Source organism: Podarcis muralis, chromosome 15 (assembly GCF_964188315.1).
Source record: "Podarcis muralis chromosome 15, rPodMur119.hap1.1, whole genome shotgun sequence".
NCBI lineage: Eukaryota > Metazoa > Chordata > Lepidosauria > Squamata > Lacertidae > Podarcis > Podarcis muralis.
In genome coordinates, this window is record NC_135669.1 from 11,292,176 (window position 1) to 11,310,703 (window position 18,528).

The 18,528-nt window shown below is 46.0% G+C and overlaps 1 protein-coding gene and 1 long non-coding RNA gene across 2 annotated transcripts in view; one reads left to right on the forward strand and one right to left on the reverse strand.

The window, feature by feature from the left end:
- Positions 1-388: 388 nt before the first annotated feature.
- Positions 389-11,324, reverse strand: LOC114585749 (uncharacterized). The gene is made up of 3 exons (XR_013390893.1): positions 9,844-11,324; positions 8,469-8,576; positions 389-628 (listed from the first exon to the last, which is right to left on the reverse strand). It is a non-coding gene; the product is annotated as an uncharacterized LOC114585749 (long non-coding RNA).
- A 47-nt stretch (positions 11,325-11,371) lies between these two features.
- The window catches only part of TCF7L1 (transcription factor 7 like 1), a 69,896-nt gene continuing 62,739 nt past the window's right edge, over positions 11,372-18,528 (forward strand). Inside the window, exons 1-3 of the mRNA XM_028708623.2 lie at positions 11,372-11,969; positions 12,150-12,213; positions 14,500-14,630. Of these exons, the coding sequence (XP_028564456.2) occupies positions 11,739-11,969; positions 12,150-12,213; positions 14,500-14,630 (426 nt within the window). The 5' untranslated portion in view covers positions 11,372-11,738. The remainder of the gene's footprint in view (positions 11,970-12,149; positions 12,214-14,499; positions 14,631-18,528) is intronic.

Consider the following 18,528-nt stretch of genomic DNA (forward strand, 5'->3'; position numbering starts at 1 on the left):
GCTAGTAGCCATTGAGAACCTTATCTTCCATTAACTTGCCTAATCCTAAACCCATCTAAATTGGTGAGCATCAGTGCCTCATGTGGCAGTGAGTTCCAAAGTTCAACTATACACTGCATTAACTACGCTATGTGCTTCTTCTTCCTGGCTTTTGATCTCACAACATCTTGATTAGACTAATAAAGGTATTATCGTCCTGTGGATTTTAGTTTAGTGTAAGTTGCCTTTGCTTTCTTGTGTGAACTAAATGCTGTCTGGTGGTAGCCCATTTCACAGAATCACAGGGTCAACTAGTCCAACCCCCTGCTATGCTTGCTGCTAGCAGCAAGAATGAATGTCACCCGAAATTATTTTGAAATGAAACCGGGTTGCATTGTTCTTCATTTCTTCATTTATTAAGTTTTTGTTCATGTTAAAAAATAAAATGCAATTGACAAGAGATGGGGTGAAAGAGGCCCGCTGGAGAGAAGGCAAGAAGGGTATTTGCAGGCACAGAGGTCTTCATGAATAATCAGGCTGTATTCTGCCTGAGGTCCTCTAGCAAAGGCGGCCTCACCTTTCCTGATGACCGCATGCAGTGTTTCTTCATTAGCAGGAAAATCATCTGCGACTCCAAACTGAATTAATACTGGAGGGGAAAAAAGAAAAGGCACATTCAATTGATCAACGGAGGAGTCAAAATATTCTAATAGCAGAAAAACAGGGGTCTAGTATTCAGGCTTCCCAGGAGAGAACTGAGGTTGGGTTTAATGAGCTCCGTTGGGGCCCCAATTTGTCAATCAAGATTCGCTCTTGACAGTCGCCCCAACACCAAATGCGTTTTCTACCTGACTCTAGCCTCTGGATATGGGAGGGGTGCAGATAAACAGTGCCTAAAACACGTCTCCCCCCCCCCCCGCCATACTCACCCATGCACCCCAAATAAGAAAACAGTCCATGTAACAAAGCAGCTGCTGCAGCCAGCCAGAGGTGTACATGATGTTTGGGATTCAGGAGCTGCTTTCTCTGAAGGAATGCTGAACTCTCTGAGACCAGGAAAAGACTCCCTCATGTATCATTACAGTCATATTATTAGTGCTCTGATCCTTGCACTGCACAGCTGGGATTTGGGACTCCTGTCTTGTTCTTTTCCCTGAGATCAAGGAATAGTGCGGTTTCAAGCTGTCGCTCAGTTGCTCTGTGAGAGCGCCCCTCTCACACCCACCCACCACAAAATAACCTTAGGAACAGAAATTGATTCTCCCTCCCCACCCCCTCCCCAGAGTGCTTATCAAGTTAAAGACGCAGTCAGTGCTACATTTGTTATCCCCCCCCCAGCCCAAAACTTATATTTGCATCTGCAGAGGAAGGGGGCACTATTTGCAGAACCTGTCCATTATGGAAACAGAAGGGGAAAAGAAGAGTGGTGGAGGAAGGGAGGGGCAGGGAAAATAGTTATTTCAAACCTAAGGTCAGTGACCAAAATGGTTACAATGGGGTGGAAGGTTACTCCAGGCTGTTGAAGCTGATTCAAATTCACTTCTCCTTGAACTTCCTATTTTTAAGCTTCAAAAACTACAGGCCAACATACAAGGATTACTTACTTTGTTGCAAAAATGAGTGTGGCTAGCCTTTCCTGATTAAAAATTGTGCTGCGCTTCAAGCTGAGATAATCTTAGGGCCAAATCCAGAGATATAGACTGTGTACACATCATACATTTAAAGTACCCTCCTAATAATCCTGGGAACTGTAGTTTACCACTCCCAAAGCCACAGCTTCTAGCACTCTTAACAAAATACAGTTCCTGTGAATCTTCTTTCTTTCTTTCTTTAGGTTCCATTGAAATCAAAAGAACAACTTAGCAGCAAGTAACTTACGTCCCATTAAATTCCTAAGAACCTCAGGCTCCCTCCTTCATGAAATCCACAGGATTCCCCAAGAGAATCCAGTTTTTAAACCAGTTTACATCTGTAAGTTGATTAAGTAGCGTCTGGGTGAACTCGGGAGAAACTGGTAGGGGAAAGGCTGCTGCGGTGCAATTGTGATCTGGGAAGGCATCTAAGCAAGAACTGGGATTTTTCAGTACTGGCATTTAATACAGCAGATGCAACAGAGTACAGTGGTACCTCTGGTTAATAACTTAATTCATTTTGGAGGTCCGTTCTTAACCTTAAACTGTTCTTAACCTGAGGTACCACTTTAGCTAATGGGGCCTCCCGCTGCCACCACGCCACCGCAGTGGCGTAGCGTGGGTTGTCAGCACCCGGGGCAAGGCAAGTAATTTGCGCCCCTAACCCGTAGATTTGCGCCCCCTAACCTGTGGATTTGCCCTAACCCCAGATGTTGCGCCCGGTACGGCCGGCCCCCCCCTGCACCCCCCACGCTACACCACTGCGCCACCGCTGCATGATTTCTGTTCTCATCCTGAAGCAAAGTTCTTAACCCAAGGTACTATTTCTGGGTTAGCGGAGTCTGTAACCTGAAGCGTCTGTAACCTGAAGTACCACTGTACCAGAAGATCCAAATGAAGCCCATGGAAAGAGTTAAACGAAGCAAAACCAAGCTTCCTGGTAATATGCACAAACAGAACAGAGATAGAGCTGTCACTAGCATTGGGGAAGGAAGAGGGCAATTGTAGCCAGTGTAGTGTAATGGATGGAGTGTCAGACTAGGACAGAGGTCGGCAATGTGCGGCCCATCGGCCAGATGCAACCCACGAAGACCGTTTTACCGGCCCACGAGCCACCCCCGTACCGAGCCGCCCACTCGGTGAGTCCAGATACCAGAAATCGCGTCTGCGCATGTCCAGACGCCGAAAACTGCTTCTGCACAGGAGCGATTTTCAGCATCTGGGCATGCGCAGAAACAATTTCCGGTGCTGCAGACATGCACAAATGCGATTTTTAAAGGATTTGATATCCTGCTTTATCACTACCCTAAGGGGTCTCAAAGCAGCTAACAATCTCCTTTTCGCTTCCTCCCCCACAACAAACACTCTGTGAGGTGAGTGAGGCTGAGACACTTCAGAGAAGTGTGACTGGCCCAAGGTCACCCAGCAGCTGCATGTGGAGGAGCAGGGAATCGAACTCGGTTCACCAGATTACAAGTCCACCACTCTTAACCACTACACCACACTGGCTCTCCAGCGTCGCACTGCGCCACTCAGGCCCACAGACGCTCTCCATGGGAGTGATCCGGCCCATGGCTGGTAAACCTTGCCGACCCCTGGACTAGGACCTGGGAGACCAGGGTTCAAATCCCCACTCAGCCATGACCTTGTGTCAGTCTCTGCTTCTCAACCGAACCTACCTCACAAGGTTGCTGTATGGATTAAATGAGGATGGGAGAACCATGTATGCCATTTCAAGCTCCTTGTGAAGAAAGGTGGAATATAAGTGCAATACCTGACATCGAGACAGTTGTCTGAAGGAAGACATGGGTGGCAGCAGCCAAGCTGGGCCTCTAATCACTGCCCAACTAATCCAACTCAGATGTTTGCATGTGCTCTGCTCCAAAACTGGTCCGTAGGGTGGGTGCTTCCAGAAAGGACGTCTTACGCCTTTGCCCTGCTACTAACACTGAGGTGGCACAAGCACTATGCACCAGAAGAAAGTCTCAGTGGGTCTGATGCGTTTGGCATGGACTTAAGGGGATTTGTTCCTTTGTTCTAGGGCAGTACGAAGGTTCACTTGCCTGCCCCACTAAGATTGATACCAGTTATTTTCAAATAAGTTTGGAAGTCACCCTGGACACCTAAACAGTAGAAAGGCAAGGGATATATTAAAAATTATGAACTTTGTGTGTGTATGTGTGTGTGTGTGCGTGCGCGCGGGCGGGCGCGCGGGCGTTTGCGTGTGTGTGTGTGTTTGTGTAAGGCCTGTCAGAAGAGGATAATTTGGCCAGCAGGGGGTAGTGGTGCATGTTTGAAAATGCATGTAGCCTATGATGCCTGAAAATGTATATTTGCAAAAAACAACAACATAGAATTGTAGGGTTGGAAGGGACCCATGAGGGTCATCTAGTCCGACTCCCTCCTATGCAGGAATCTCAGCTGCGGCATTCATGAGAGCATATATTCAAAAATGAAAATAATATTTCAAAAGTGTTGAAAAGCAAATACATTTCTGTTCCTGCAAAAAAAGGGGGGGGGGCAAAGAGCATTCCCCACAAAAGTCTGACTCTTTGTACTTTATTATTAATGCAGAAAAGCTATAGTGTCAACTACTAAGCCTATAAATCAGGAAAACATAATACGGCCCAAGAACAACACTGCCCTTCCAGTGTGATAAAAAATAGCATGATCATTATTTTGTGAACCTTTTGGCACAATCCCCAAGTTCCCATGCCCGGCCGTAAAGAAGCCTAAGGCTGTTGTGCTCTTCCTCAGTGTGTGCAAGGGGTGCTGCTGCTGTGACCCTCCAGCCACTGTTGGGACTCCAGCTCCCATCAGCCCCAACCAGCAGAGTCAATGGTCAAGGATGATGGGAGTTGTAGTCCAACAAATGGATGGAGGGCTGCAGACTCCCTAACCCGGACCATACACCTTCACCCCTGCTTCCATTTCTTCTCATTTTCCTGATTCTCCCGTGTTGATTGATAGATTGCTATTATCTCATGACAGGGACCTTGCCCTCTTGTATTTTGTACAGTACCATACATACCAACAGCAATATATGTATCAGGGATGGGAAAACTTTGGCCGATGTTGCTGAACTACAACTCCCATCCCCCTGGCTATTGGCTATGCTTGCTAAGGCTCATGGGAGTTGTATTTGGCAACATCAGGAGGACCAAAGGTTCCCCACACCTGATATAAATCATCGTAAACTTTTCCAAAATTCCTCCACTGATCCATTTCCTTCCTATGAGTTGATTGGCTTTTCCACTGCCGTTGTTTCCCAAACTGCTGCATCCTCTTCTACTGCTTTTGAAGAGCTAGTGATTATGTCCAGGGCCTGGCCCAGAAAATCATTGCAGCTGTAAAATAGATAGATTGCCAAAGCTTTGTCTCTGGCTATTCCACCGCTCGGCAACTACATTTAAAAAAAATCACTTCCTGAACTCTCATCTATAGCAGCAATCATAGACAAACATATATACGACTCCTCTGTATACATAGCACTGTATCCAACTTAATTCTACTCAGAACAGACCCATTGAAATGAATGAACTTGGTAGTCATGGCCATTCACTTCAATGGGTCTACTCTGATTGGACATAGAATTGGATATAATCTTCCGCCATTTTGTATTCAGTATGGATTATTACTAATCAATACTTTTAAAACAAGAAAGTTCCACCAAATGTGAAACAAGTCTGATCTTAATTGTCTCCATGTAAAATTACTAAGGAGTAAATATCACTGAACTCTTATAGCTAACTAACAGCTTGAGAGTATGCATGTTTATCAGTCAAGGACAAATACCACGGATGCAAAAGTTTTATGTTTGAACTTGAAACCGTTTCTAGATTCAAAGTGCACAAATTAAATGAATAAATTTAATTATTAAAAATATTTGTAGAATATTTGTGCGTCCACTTTTTAATTTTGTAAAAAATATTTAGAAGGCATTTTCCAGATAAAGTTCACAACGTAAAGCATCACTGTTGTGTTTTTTTTAATTCAAATCCCAACATGTTATTGTTCTAAACTGCAAGCTCTGTAGAGAGCTTTGATCCCGAGGGGTGTGGGGCAGATCATAAAATCAAAGAACTGAGAGTTGGAAGGGACAACAAGGGTCATCTAGTCCAACCCCCTGCAATGCAGGAAACCTTTTGCCCAACATGGGGCTCGAACCCACAACTCATGCTCTACCAGCTGAGCTACCAACATTAAAAATAAGCAAACAAAAAATGTAAGATGAGCCTGCTGGATCAGTCAACCGGTCCATGTGGTCTAGCAACTTATTACTGTATCACAGTGGCAGGTCCGATGACTATGTAAAGCCTGCAAACAGGACCTGAGCACAACTGCACTCTCTCTACTTGTGATTTCCAGCAACTAGCATTGAGTGGCATTCTGCCTCTGACAGTAGAGGTAGAACATAGACATCCCCCTCCTCCTTAGTTTGTCTTATCCTCTTTTAAAGCTACCCAGGTTTGCACCCATCACCGCTTATTGCGGGAGCAAGGTCCAGCATTTAACTATGGGCTGCATTGAAAAAGTACAGTGGTACCTTGGGTTACATACTGCTTCAGGTTACAGATTCCGCTAACCCAGAAATAGTGCTTCAGGTTAAGAACTTTGCTTCAGGACGGGAACAGAAATCGTGCTCCGGCGGCGCAGCAGCAGCAGGAGGCCCCATTAGCTAAAGTGGTGCTTCAGGTTAAGAACAGTTTCAGGTTAAGAACAGACCTCCGGAACGAATTAAGTACTTAACCCGAGGTACCACTGTACTTTATTCTGTCTAGCCAGATTTTCAAACATAAAAATAAAGCAATTAAACATAATTTCATGACCATAATTCCAAACATTTAGACTCAGTGCCCTGCCCAGAACCTATTTTCATTTGAGTTTATACCTCATGCCTTTTATGAATATCTGTTCATCTAGCCCAATAATGTCTCCATAGATGCAAACATTCACATCACCTAGGACCGAAATATATATGTCAGAAATCAAACCTATTTGCATGCACAGCACGTGCTCTGTTAAGCTGTGATACCTCCCCAGCTCTTAACAGGCTCTAAAAGCGTTGAGTACTTTTCACTTTACTCTCCAGGTGAAGACAGACATGACTTCCAGAGTGTTGTGGAAATGGTTTAAAGACACATCGGACACTATAGAAATAATGTTTCAAGTAGCAGTCCTTCTTCCATATAAAGTACAATTTAAAATATACAGTCATGGCCTAAGAGCCTGTACAACCTTGGGTCTCAGTGGGCACTCCTCACCCCAAATATTTCAGAGATGGGTTGAAAAGGCAAGGCTAGAACAAGCCCACTGCCAAAATGAAGTAAATGCATAGTCAGCTAATTCCTGCCATCATTATTCAGCAAATTGTTACACCTGGAGCATGATAAGCTGGGATACCATGTTTACTTTCTTTTGCCAGTTGGAAAACTGTTTCACTATTTGTCTTGGACACTGTGCTGCAATTTCACACATGGCAAAAATACCAATAAATCTTTGTGGCTTCTTGTGGCAAAAGAAGAAGAAAAGAGATTATTGTGTAACAACAACCTGTTGACACAAAGTAAACCTGTGACAAAGTAGAAAAACTCTGAAATGTAATCTGGAGGAGTACAGTGGTGCCCCGCAAGACGAATGCCTCGCAAGACGAAAAACTCGCTAGACGAAAGAGTTTTCCGTTTTTTGAGTCGTTCCGCAATACGAATTTCCCTATGGGCTTGCTTCGCAAGACGAAACGTCTTGCGAATTCTTGCGAGTTTGTTTCCTTTTTCTTAAAGCTGCTAATAGCCGTGCTTCACAAGACGAAAAAACCGCAAGACGAAGAGACTCGCGGAATGGATTAATTTCGTCTTGCGAGGCACTACTGTAAATGTGTACAAATTAGCTCTAAATAGCAGTGAGGCTCATCTTTAGGCCTGAATCTTCAGTGAGAGCCATTTAAATGAGGCGACTCAGAGGACCTACATGGGAATGCAAACAGCAGCGAATGAAACAGCACAGACAATAAAGAGCAATCAAATTCCAAGGGGCTGTGTGAGCCAGCTCACCTAACCAGAAATTAGTTTTGGAATGGAGTGAATCCATGTGTATTATAGCTGGCCACATAATGAGCAGCTTTTCACAGGCCACTGCATGTACCCCAACAGGGCTATCTTAAGCATATGCGGCACCGGGGTGCAAAGATCCGCCTGGCGCTGCCTCCCCCAGGTTGCCCAGTCCCAGACACACAGGAGAGCGGAGCCGGCCAACCGCCTCAGCATCTTGCTGGCTCAGTAGCCCCTGAACTCACAGTGCAGAGCCGCCTGCAGCAGAAGAGCCCGACCGATGGATGGGCTCTTTCCCGAACTTAACTCTTGGGCCCCAGGACTCTCAGCCTGGCTCCCCTGAGAGCCCGGCGCCCCGCACCCCTAGCACCTATAGGAAAGACGGCCCTGTACCCCGATCACTGTTCAACATGTGCTTGTGTAAGTCCACGCACCTTGTCACCAAATTCTGACACCAAATTCACATGATAAAAGTGCTTGTGTCACTGCTTGCATAGATGGCTATGACGCAGGCTTAGATTTCCTGTGTGCAGGGGTAAAATATTTTGCTTTCATGAAGTCAGGCCTGCCAAGCAGGACCCCAAAGGTTACCGTTTAGCCAACTTGTGCACAAATCCAGATGGGTAGCAGATAACATATAGAATTAACAGATTTAAAAGTTTTTCAATATGACTGCTTTTCCAAGGGTTTTGTCTCAATATCTGGCTTTTGAAGAAAAATAAATAGAAAAATAAAATGAATCCACTGTACTAAGGCTATAAATCTTAGGGAACTCTTAGGGGAAAGTTTCAGAGAACTAAATGGGATTTACTTTTGAGTAATCATGCATAGGATTGGGTGGTACATCTTTTCTAAATGGCATAATCCTCAGAAAGCTTCAGATGCCTAAACACACAATTCCTCAACTTTGATGATTAAGCTGGAAAGAAAGCTGTGACATTTTTAATAGTTCAATACTACAACACTTAAAATACCTGCGATTTTTCAATATCTGCTGGACTTGCATGTTTTCAAGGGCTGGAGTGGTAGTCTGTGTCCATGTACACTTTCAGACCCCTTGTTTGCTTTCTAACTACTGCTCCTGTGAAACCTTAATTTAAAAAAACCTTGCACTTTTTGCTGAGAGCAACGTGGCTGTTCCATAACTCCTGTAGCAGTGCTGGCCCCAGGTTTTGGGTGGGGGGTTTGCTTTGAGCAAGATGCCTCCACGAATGTATTATTTGTTAACACTGCCTTTTAATTGCTAGTACTGCTACACACTGTCTGTCAGTTATATAATTCTGAATATATGATTGCACTGGAGATGTGTATCACATCTGATTATGGTTTATTTTAACTAGCTGATATCAGCTGATATGCTTTAATGACTATTCATTTTACAATGCATTTAAAATGTTATTATCTATATCATCAAAATGAATTCTCTATTTGGATTGTCAACTTCAAGTTTTGAAATGAATTAGAATGTTATTGTAATTGGATAGATAGAGAGGAAGGAACAATAGTTCTCCCTCAAAAGAGAAATGTGTTTTCAGCTAGTTTGGGCACATTTATGTGGAAAGGTGGCATGTGTGCATACACACACACACACACAAGCTGCCCTCTTTTGGGGCAGAGTCTTTTACTTCTTGCTGCTGTCCCTGCTGCTCATTTACTTGGGCTGCATGCACTGCATACATTTCAAACCTCTTCAAACAATTCTGGGAACTGTAGCTGGGAATTATCGTTCTATGAGGGGTAAACTAGTTTCCAGAATTATTGGAGGGGTGCTATAAATGTATGGTGCAACCGTAGCCTTGCTCTCTTACTGTGGGCCCAGTCTTTGGGGAAGGACCACAGTTCAGTGGTACATAATGTGCCTTGTATGCGCAGAAGGTCTCACTCTTTGGGACCTCCAGGTATGGCCAGGAAAGAACCCTGGCTTATATCCTGGAGAGCTGCTACCAGTCAGTCAGGAGTGTGAAATCGAATAAAATATGGGGGAGGGCCCAGGTAAGTCCCACCCTGTACAATCAATCACATGACATGGTGCACACACACCATTTGAATGGCAATGCCCATCAACTTGAGGGGGAGCCCCTCAAATATTTTAGGGGGGGGCTGAAGGGACCTTGGCCCCTAGGAGTTGGCTCCTATGCAGTCAGTGCAGACAACCCTGAGCTAGATGGATTAATGGTCTGACTTACCATAAGGCTAATACACATGGATGCCAAGAGACCAAGAGGCGAGTGTCCATTGGCCATGCATGCTGAGGCTGATGGGAGTTGTAGTTTAACAACATCTGGAGAGCCACAGGTTCCCCATAACCACCGTAAGGGAAGCAAGAAAGCTGAGGAAATCCATTAAAATCATAGGTGCTGGAGGTTTAAAGTTGGGCCACGTCTCAATAATCAATGCAGGTATGGCAGGAGGCAGTTGCTTGCACCAAACACATAAGTAGCCTTTAAGAGGCTGAAGAGATAAATCAAAGCAAGGGAAGAAATAATTATTTTTAATGCGAGTTTGGAGAGCAAGGAGCGGGAGACAACACTTGTGCATGCTCTAGGAAGAATCTCATGTTCTTGTATCTGTCACCTGTAAAACTCTGCTTGTTTTGACTTTGAGGAATGTCTTTTAAAAATCTGGTTTCCAACACATACCCTGCAGCAGAATTATTCTAGTTAGTTTCAGCCCACTCCCACAAGTAAAGTAAAAGGTTGGATATATTTTCTTGATTCTAATGCACATGCAAGATGCACAAAGGCCAGCAGACTGAGTCCCTACCACCTTCCCCTGTGAAGTGAGTAACACGCTTGAGAGTTTCAGGTATAAGTACAGTACTGCCAGATACATTGCAGGATTATGTCTGCAATTCAGAGCACATGTACTTGGCAAGGAAGCCTCACATTGAGACTTCAAGTCTTGTAGAAACATGTAGATGATCAGGCTGCCAAGCACCTATCCTATGCAAACTTAGCTCGGAGTAAGTCCCACTGAAAGCCATAGTGGGACTTGCAGAACAAAAGCCCCTCCCTTTACTGGGAAGCAGAGCTGCAAGCTTAACCCTTACTGACAAGGGAGTAAAATCCCATTTAATTCCATAGGATTTACTTCTGAGTAAGCACGGTCAGGATAAACCTCTCTAAACTAAACGGGAGCAAAGCGTGTTTAGGATTGCGCCTTACTTCTGAAACCAACCAAGCCCAGGATGGGGCTGCAAACAATTTTTCCTTTTTAACTAAAGTCCCCTGGTTATGGCTCATTTAAATACTGAGCAGAGAAGAGCCTTTTCATCATATATATATTTTTGTAAGGGGGCGGCTTTTTCCCCCTGCGGGAAGAGGGGCGTTTACAAAAACACAGGGGGCTCCAATTCCCTCCCCCCTTTTTTTGGAACCCCATTTTATTTTGCACGTCCCCTGAAACCCCTCTATAGTAGTTCAAAAACATTTTTAAAAACAATTTTTTTCAGGGGAGGGAAGGAGGACATGCGTTCGTAGGAGCGGGTCAGGGTAACCCGAGTGAAGCCGAGCTGGGGGGTCCCTGGGCGAAAGTGATCGCGCGGGGGCGTGTGAAGCGGGTGGGTGGGTGTACTTGCCGTCACTTTGGGGGGGGGCCGTAACCCTCCCCCTCCTCCACCGCTGGCTGGGGGGGGGTGTCAATTTGCAGCGGGAGCTCCTCCTCCCTCCCTTCCCCTTCTCCTCCTCCTCCTCCCTCCCGGCCCCTCGCTCTCGCATTCCCGACCCTCCCCGGGTGGGCTAGGCAGGGGACCCCGCCAGCGGCTGCCTCGGAGCAACTCTCGGGATCCTTTTCCTTCCTCTCCCCCCCCCCCACGCCGCCTCCGGGGTGCCGCCTCCCCCTCGACCTCCTCCTTTTCCCGCCTATCCCGTTCCCTCGACTCCGAAAGAAGGAGAGAAAGAAAGAGAGAGGGAGGAGGAGGAGGAGAAGAGGAGCTCTTCGGCGCCTTCCTCTCTTCCGGAGAGTGTCAAAACTTTGTTCGGGCGGAGGAGGCGGCGGCGGGACGGGGCTGCGTCGAGAGGCCGGGCTGAGGCAGGCGGGGTGCGGGGAGCGGCCCCCCGCCGCACCGGGACCCCGCCGCACCATGCCTCAGCTGCAACCGGCCGGCGGAGGAGGAGGTGGCGGCGGAGGCGACGACCTGGGCGCCCCGGACGAGCTCATCCCTTTCCAGGATGAAGGCGACGAGCAGGACAAGGGCTCCGGGGGCCGCGGCTCGGCGCACGGCGACTTGGACGAGCTCAAGTCGTCGCTCGTGCACGAGTCCGAGAACCGCGGCGGCGGCGGCGGCGGGAGCGCCTCCGGCTCCGATTCTGAGGTAAAAAGTTGATGGCGGAGGGAAGGGCTACAAAAGAGAGCGAATGTGGGGAGTGGGGGGGGGGGGAGAGGCTGCTGTTTTGAGTCGGGGGGGGGGGGAAACGGGAGAGCGGGGTGGGGGGGCTTCGTCCCGGGCAAACGCCTCAACCCGCCCCCCTTTGTGCCTTTTTCCCCCCCACAGGCGGAGAGGCCGCCTCAGCAGCCCCGGGAAAGTTTCCAGAAGCCGCGGGACTCTCCAGCCGAAGGTAGAGGAACCCTCTTTAAATATCTATCTCTATATAATATATATGTTTTTGCGCCCCCCCTCCCCAACCTCGAAATGAGGGGGGGGGGAGGCAGCGTTGTGGGGCGGCGGCGGCGGCGGGGGTCGGAGGAGAAGGGGAGATGGCGCTCTCTCCTCAGAAGACGGAGGACCCGCGGCGGCGGCGACTCCTCGTTTCCCCCCCGCCTCGCCTTCACTTTTCTGGAATGAGGAGGAGGAGGAGCTTCCCTTGGCCGCGCCGTCCCGTCTCCTCGCTGGCTTTTGTTGCTGCCCCCTTTTGGCCCCGATCCTGTGTTGACTCCAAAGAGGCCCTGACTCGCGAGTCGAGATTTGAAATCAGGGCGACGCGCTTTTCTATGTGTGCCGCTGCTTCTCTCTCTCCCCCCAACCCCCGCCGTCCTGAAGTTCTCTTGCTCGCAAGTTGAGCTGCCATAACATTTAACGAGGCATTCTCGGCGGGCCTTTGCCGTTTGAGTAAACACCGCCTATCATCTGACTGCGGAGCTGCGATCCTCTTTACGGGGGGAGAGATTTCCAGTTAGCGGGATTTACTTTGGATTCCGCAGATAACAGCCGCTGAGTTGTATGGGGATGAGTCCGTAAAGGAAGTAGGTGCAAGATTGCACCCAGGGATATTTGAATTAATGGGATTATATGGGCCTGATCGGGTTTGGTATGCTGGTGTTGGGGCCACGGTTAGCCAGCATTAAGTGGCAGAGCTGCTCTGGAGTTAGACCTGTTGAAGTCCTTGCCTTTGGGGAAACACACAAATAGAAGGTCTTGTGGTACTTCTCAAGATTATTGTGACGTATGTTATACCACAGGAGGACACCAGTCCTATCAATACTTGCTGGGAATAAGCCCCGTTTATGTACAGTGGGGCTTACTTCCGAGTAAACATATAGGAGTGTGTAGTAAGTCTATCAATTTTTGAGCTTCCTATAACAGATTAGCCAAATCTGTTGCTTTACTTCTGAATAAACAGATTTAGGGTTGGTGTGAGGTACAGCAGAACTTTATGCATGTTCATGCAGAAGCAAGCCCTACAGAATTCAAGTAAACATGGGATTGCAGGTTTCCATAGAAGTAAGCCCCTTTGGGTTTAGGAGGATATACTTCCATATAGATACAGAAACTCAAGTTTTATGAAAGGGAGAAAAAGATTGGAGATCTTGGATTGGGGGAGTAGGAATTTGTACACCAATATTTGCACTTACCAAATAACTTTTTGGTTACTCAGCCTTTTTTAATAGTCACAACCCATAGACAATTTAAGATTGCAATCCAAAGCATATTTTCTTGGAAGCGTTATTCCACCGAAAACAATGGTTCTTACTTCTGAATAAGAAAACATAGATTGGGTTTTAAACAAAATTAAAAACCCAATCTAAGCATCTTTACTCAGAAATAAGTCCCATTTAATTCAGTGGGAATTACTCCCATGTTGATTGTTGCCTTAAATCATTTTGGTTATGCTTTATATTCTTTCAGCCACCCTTTTGGGATGTCATCTCTCTTTGCTTCTTCCACTTTAGTTTAATTGCATACCTGTGAGTGCAGTAGAAGTTGTAATCCACATTAGTGTTTGTATCTAAGAAAACAGCTATTCTTAAAAGATTTAACCTGTAATGAAGTGGTGTAATTTTATCAACTTGTTAGTACAGATTTTAAAAAATATTTACATTGACACATATCTTCCTGATTTCATTGTGACTTAATAATATAAGTCAGTTTTGCAATTGTCTTCTAGTAACCTTTTTGTACGCAGCAGGTTTTCAGTACCCTGGATTCCATATTAGTATTTTATGACCTAAAAATAAAACAGCAACAACCACCCCATTACTTTTTGTAATGCTTCCTTGCTTGGTCATCTGGAGGTCATGTTTACTAACCACAGAAACCCAGCTGTTACCAAGTATGAAGTAGGTGCTTAATATCACATGCAGAAGTATATGTATACTTTTGTTCTTACTTGGGAGTTTTGTTTTGCCCCCAAGTAAAAACAAAAGTGTACATCAGTTGCATGGGCATAAATTCAGTTGCAGGTAAATACTGTCAATTCAAGTAAGACCTGAGTGCTATATTGACTGCAAAATAGAGCACATACACATAAGATGCCTTAGATGGTTTGCAAATCTCATATCTTATTTCTTTCTGTTCTGTAATTCTAGTTAACCCTACCTTCCTTAATCCCTAGGGCTGCATTTTGAAACAAACACTGTGTTTGCAGCCTTTATTTTGTGTAGCTAAGAGTCTTTTTCTTCCCTAGTAATCAGAAGACAGCAAGATGGAGGCTTCTTTAAAGGGACTCACTATCCAGGTTATCCCTTCTTGATGATCCCAGAGCTAGGAAGCCCCTACCTGCCCAGTGGAGCCTTGTCCCCAGGTGGTGCTCGCACAGTAAGTGCTTTGTTTTGGTTTGACATATTGGTGTGATTAAAGTTTTCCTTCCTCTTCTATAAAGGTGAATTGTGATAGATGGTTTTCCTTTATGCCCCTTTGCCCCACTGAAGAGTTCTGCATTACTGCTGATATCACAGAATAATAAACATCATTTGAGGAGAACTCTTGTTACATGCAATGTTAAAGATATCTCTTTTCCAGTGAGGAAGTTTGGAGATAGGCAATCTCCTGAATAATTTCTCTGCTCATTTTCAACTTAATGATTTACAGTGCTGAAGAGTTTTCATCTGTTTGAGTTGAAGATAAATTTTGTTTTAATGGGTTTTATCCTTTCTCTCCCTACCCCACCCAATTTCACTGTTTAAATGAGTGTGTAGGCTGTTGCTACAGAGAGTTGATAGGCTCAAGAAATGTGTGTGAATTTCATCATCTTTCTTCAATTTTTCTGTGGAGTTCATTTATTTGTGATCAGAGTTCTGGGGAGGGAAAGGAGTGGGCGTGTGTCCATTTAGAATTCAGTTGAAAGGATTAGATCTAAGAGAAGTTACCCTTGGCATTGTTGAAGTAAATAATATCAGCGAATGACATTTAAAGTCTATTTAGGTACTGATAGGCTTAGAGAGGAAGTTAGTTAAAATTAGCATCTCTTATTTGCACTCCAGTAATAACTGCCATGAAATCAGCTAACTTAGAAACATTATTCTTTAGCACTCATTTTCAAACTGCATTCCAAAGAAACCTTGTTTAGTTTAGGCATGCCATCTTGGGGAACTTATGCCATCACTGTGCATCACACACATTGTGCACCAACAGAGGAGTTTTGCTTATGTTTTGGGATGCACTCTCGGTTCTTGCATCCTAACAGTGATTCTCAACAGACCTGTGTAAAATATGTGTGTTTCTTAGAACAAGCCATCTAGAATCCCCTGCTGTGTATCCAGGTGTTCTAAACTGGATGCATGGAGGTTCTTGTTTAGACTAGTTCATGGTGGGTGGCCAAAGATGCTTAATGAATATGATCTGCTGAGGCAGTGTCTGGAAGTGAGTACCTGCACTTGTTATATGATCACATAAAAACATTGAATGGCATAAGATTGCTTTGCTGTTTATGACAACTTGGTTGCACGAGCGTAAGGGGTGTTTCAACATGCTTATATTTATTTAACAAAAATTATAGCTACTTTCTTAGTGAAACAATCTCTAGTTGTGCTTATTGGAGGTAAAGTTTCTCCAACAGGATTTAAAGGTCTGCCTATTGGGAGAAGGGTTTAAGAAGTGCCTTTTATAACTAAGCTTCAGTCCTCCTAATATCAATCAATAACAACTGTTAAAACTACAGATAATGATGAGCAGGGTATTCTAAGGCTTTATGCAGATATAACTCTGCTGATCATTGATAGACCAAGAGTGAGCTGGTTTGCAAGTTCTTGTTAAAGCTAATCCTAGTCATTGTTATTATTATTACCGTAATTTTCGCTCCAAAACACGCACTTTTTTGCTCCTAGAAAGTAAGGGAAAATGCCTGTGCGTGTTAAGGAGCGAATGCACTCGACTGGATCCATGGCTGCCGTCAGTCAAGCAAAGTGGGAGCCGCTTGCAGGGCTTTGCACTGCTCTAGCTTTGCTTGCTTTACAGCCAGGAGGAGGGGGAGGAGCCGAGGAGGGAGGGAGGGAAGGAGAGCCATGGCAGCAAAGCGGGCAGCAGCCGCTTACACGCGAGGAGGAACAGACGGGAGCCATAGCGAGCCGGAAAAGCGCCGCGTAGCCAGCAACAGCTGCTGCAGCCTCAGCTAGCAACGCTCTCTAAACGGAGCAATGAGGCTGCAGAGGGACGGCAGGGCACAGGAGGGCTCTGAGCCACGAGCGCAGTGAAAACCAGTAAAAAAGTTTTTAAAAAGGCTGCTGGGGACAGGAGGGCACGGGATGAGGGAGAGAGGGAAATTACGATTCTCCCAGCGTCTCAGCTGATCCGCTGAGCAGGACTTGGGTTGCAGGGGATTCGCCATTAGCTGCGTAAAGCAGCAAAGAGGGAGAGAAGGAGCAAAGTGGGAGAGGAAAGGAGCTGCTTACACTGCTGTAAGTGGCTGCTGTCTGGTTGGCTCCTTTAAAGCAACAGTGCTCTTTCCCTCCCCCCTCCCCTCTCAGCTCGCCGAAAAGCTCCTTTTCCACACACCCCACTCGAGCTCCTTCTCCCCTTAAATCCCTCTCCTGCATCATTAGCCACATCCTTTTCCACACACCCCACGCGTGTTCCTTCTCCCCTTAAATCCCTCTCCTGCATCATTAGCCACATCCTTCTCTACACACCCCACGCGTGTTCCTTCTCCCCTTAAATCCCTCTCCTGCATCATTAGCCACATCCTTTTCCACACACCCCACACGTGTTCCTTCTCCCCTTAAATCCCTCTCCTGCATCATTAGCCACATCCTTTTCCACCCACCCCACGCGTGTTCCTTCTCCCCTTTAACCGCTCGCCTGCATCATTAGCCACATCCTTCTCTACACACCCCACGCGTGTTCCTTCTCCCCTTAAATCCCTCTCCTGCATCATTAGCCACATCCTTCTCCACCCACCCCACGCGTGTTCCTTCTCCCCTTAAATCCCTCTCCTGCATCATTAGCCACATCATTCTCCACCCACCCCACGCGTGTTCCTTCTCCCCTTAAATCCCTCTCCTGCATCATTAGCCACATCCTTCTCCACCCACCCCACGCGTGTTCCTTCTCCCCTTTAACCGCTCGCCTGCATCATTAGCCACATCCTTCTCTACACACCCCATGTGTGTTCCTTCTCCCCTTAAATCCCTCTCCTGCATCATTAGCCACATCCTTTTCTACACACCCCAGGCATGTTCCTTCTCCCCTTAAATCCCTCTCCTGCATCATTAGCCACATCCTTTTCTACACACCCCATGCGTGTTCCTTCTCCCCTTTAACTGCTCGCCTGCATCATTAGCCACATCCTTCTCTACACACCCCATGCGTGTTCCTTCTCCCCTTAAATCCCTCTCCTGCATCATTAGCCACATCCTTCTCTACACACCCCACGCGTGTTCCTTCTCCCCTTTAACCGCTTGCCTGCATCATTAGCCACATCCTTCTCTACACACCCCACGCATGCTCCTTGTCCCTTGAATGCTTTTCCTTCCCTCCCTACTTAAAACGTGGTTACAAAGCACGGATCCACATGGATCCTCAGGATTTTTGCACTGGGCCACCCCAGGTTCACCATCAGATCACATAAAATGTCCATGGCTACAGCCTGCACCAAAAAAATCACGCACCCACTGTTTCATGGGGCTGCAATGGCGCAAAAACGTGGTTACAAAGCATGGATCCACAGGATTTTTGCATTGGGCTACCCCAAACTCACCGTCAGATCACGTTTGTGGCCACAGCATGAACCACAAAAATCATACATCCACTGTTTTGTTTAGAATATTTTTTTCTTGCTTTCCTCCTCTAAAAACTACGTGCGTGTTATGGTCAGGTGCGTGTTATAGAGCGAAAAATACGGTACATTTATTACACTCTGTTCACCAGAAGGTCCTAGGGCGGGATACAGCATTAAAAACAGTTTAAAACAAATTAACCACAGATGTAATGCTACATCATGGTACATTCTGATAGATGGAAAATAGGAATTTGTATACAAGAAAGGAAGTGACTTTACTATGTCTAAGATTAACTGTAACATCAGCCTTTTCAATCTGGCATCCTCCAAATGTTTTGGATTAAACTCCCATCAACCCCAGTTATCATGGTGAGAGTGTCAGGATGATAGGCATTGTAGACCAAAGCATCTGGAGGGGCAGCAAGTGAACAACTATCTGATCAATACAAGAAACCAAACGCTTATCAATTTCAATGTAAACAATCAAAGCACCAAAATCTA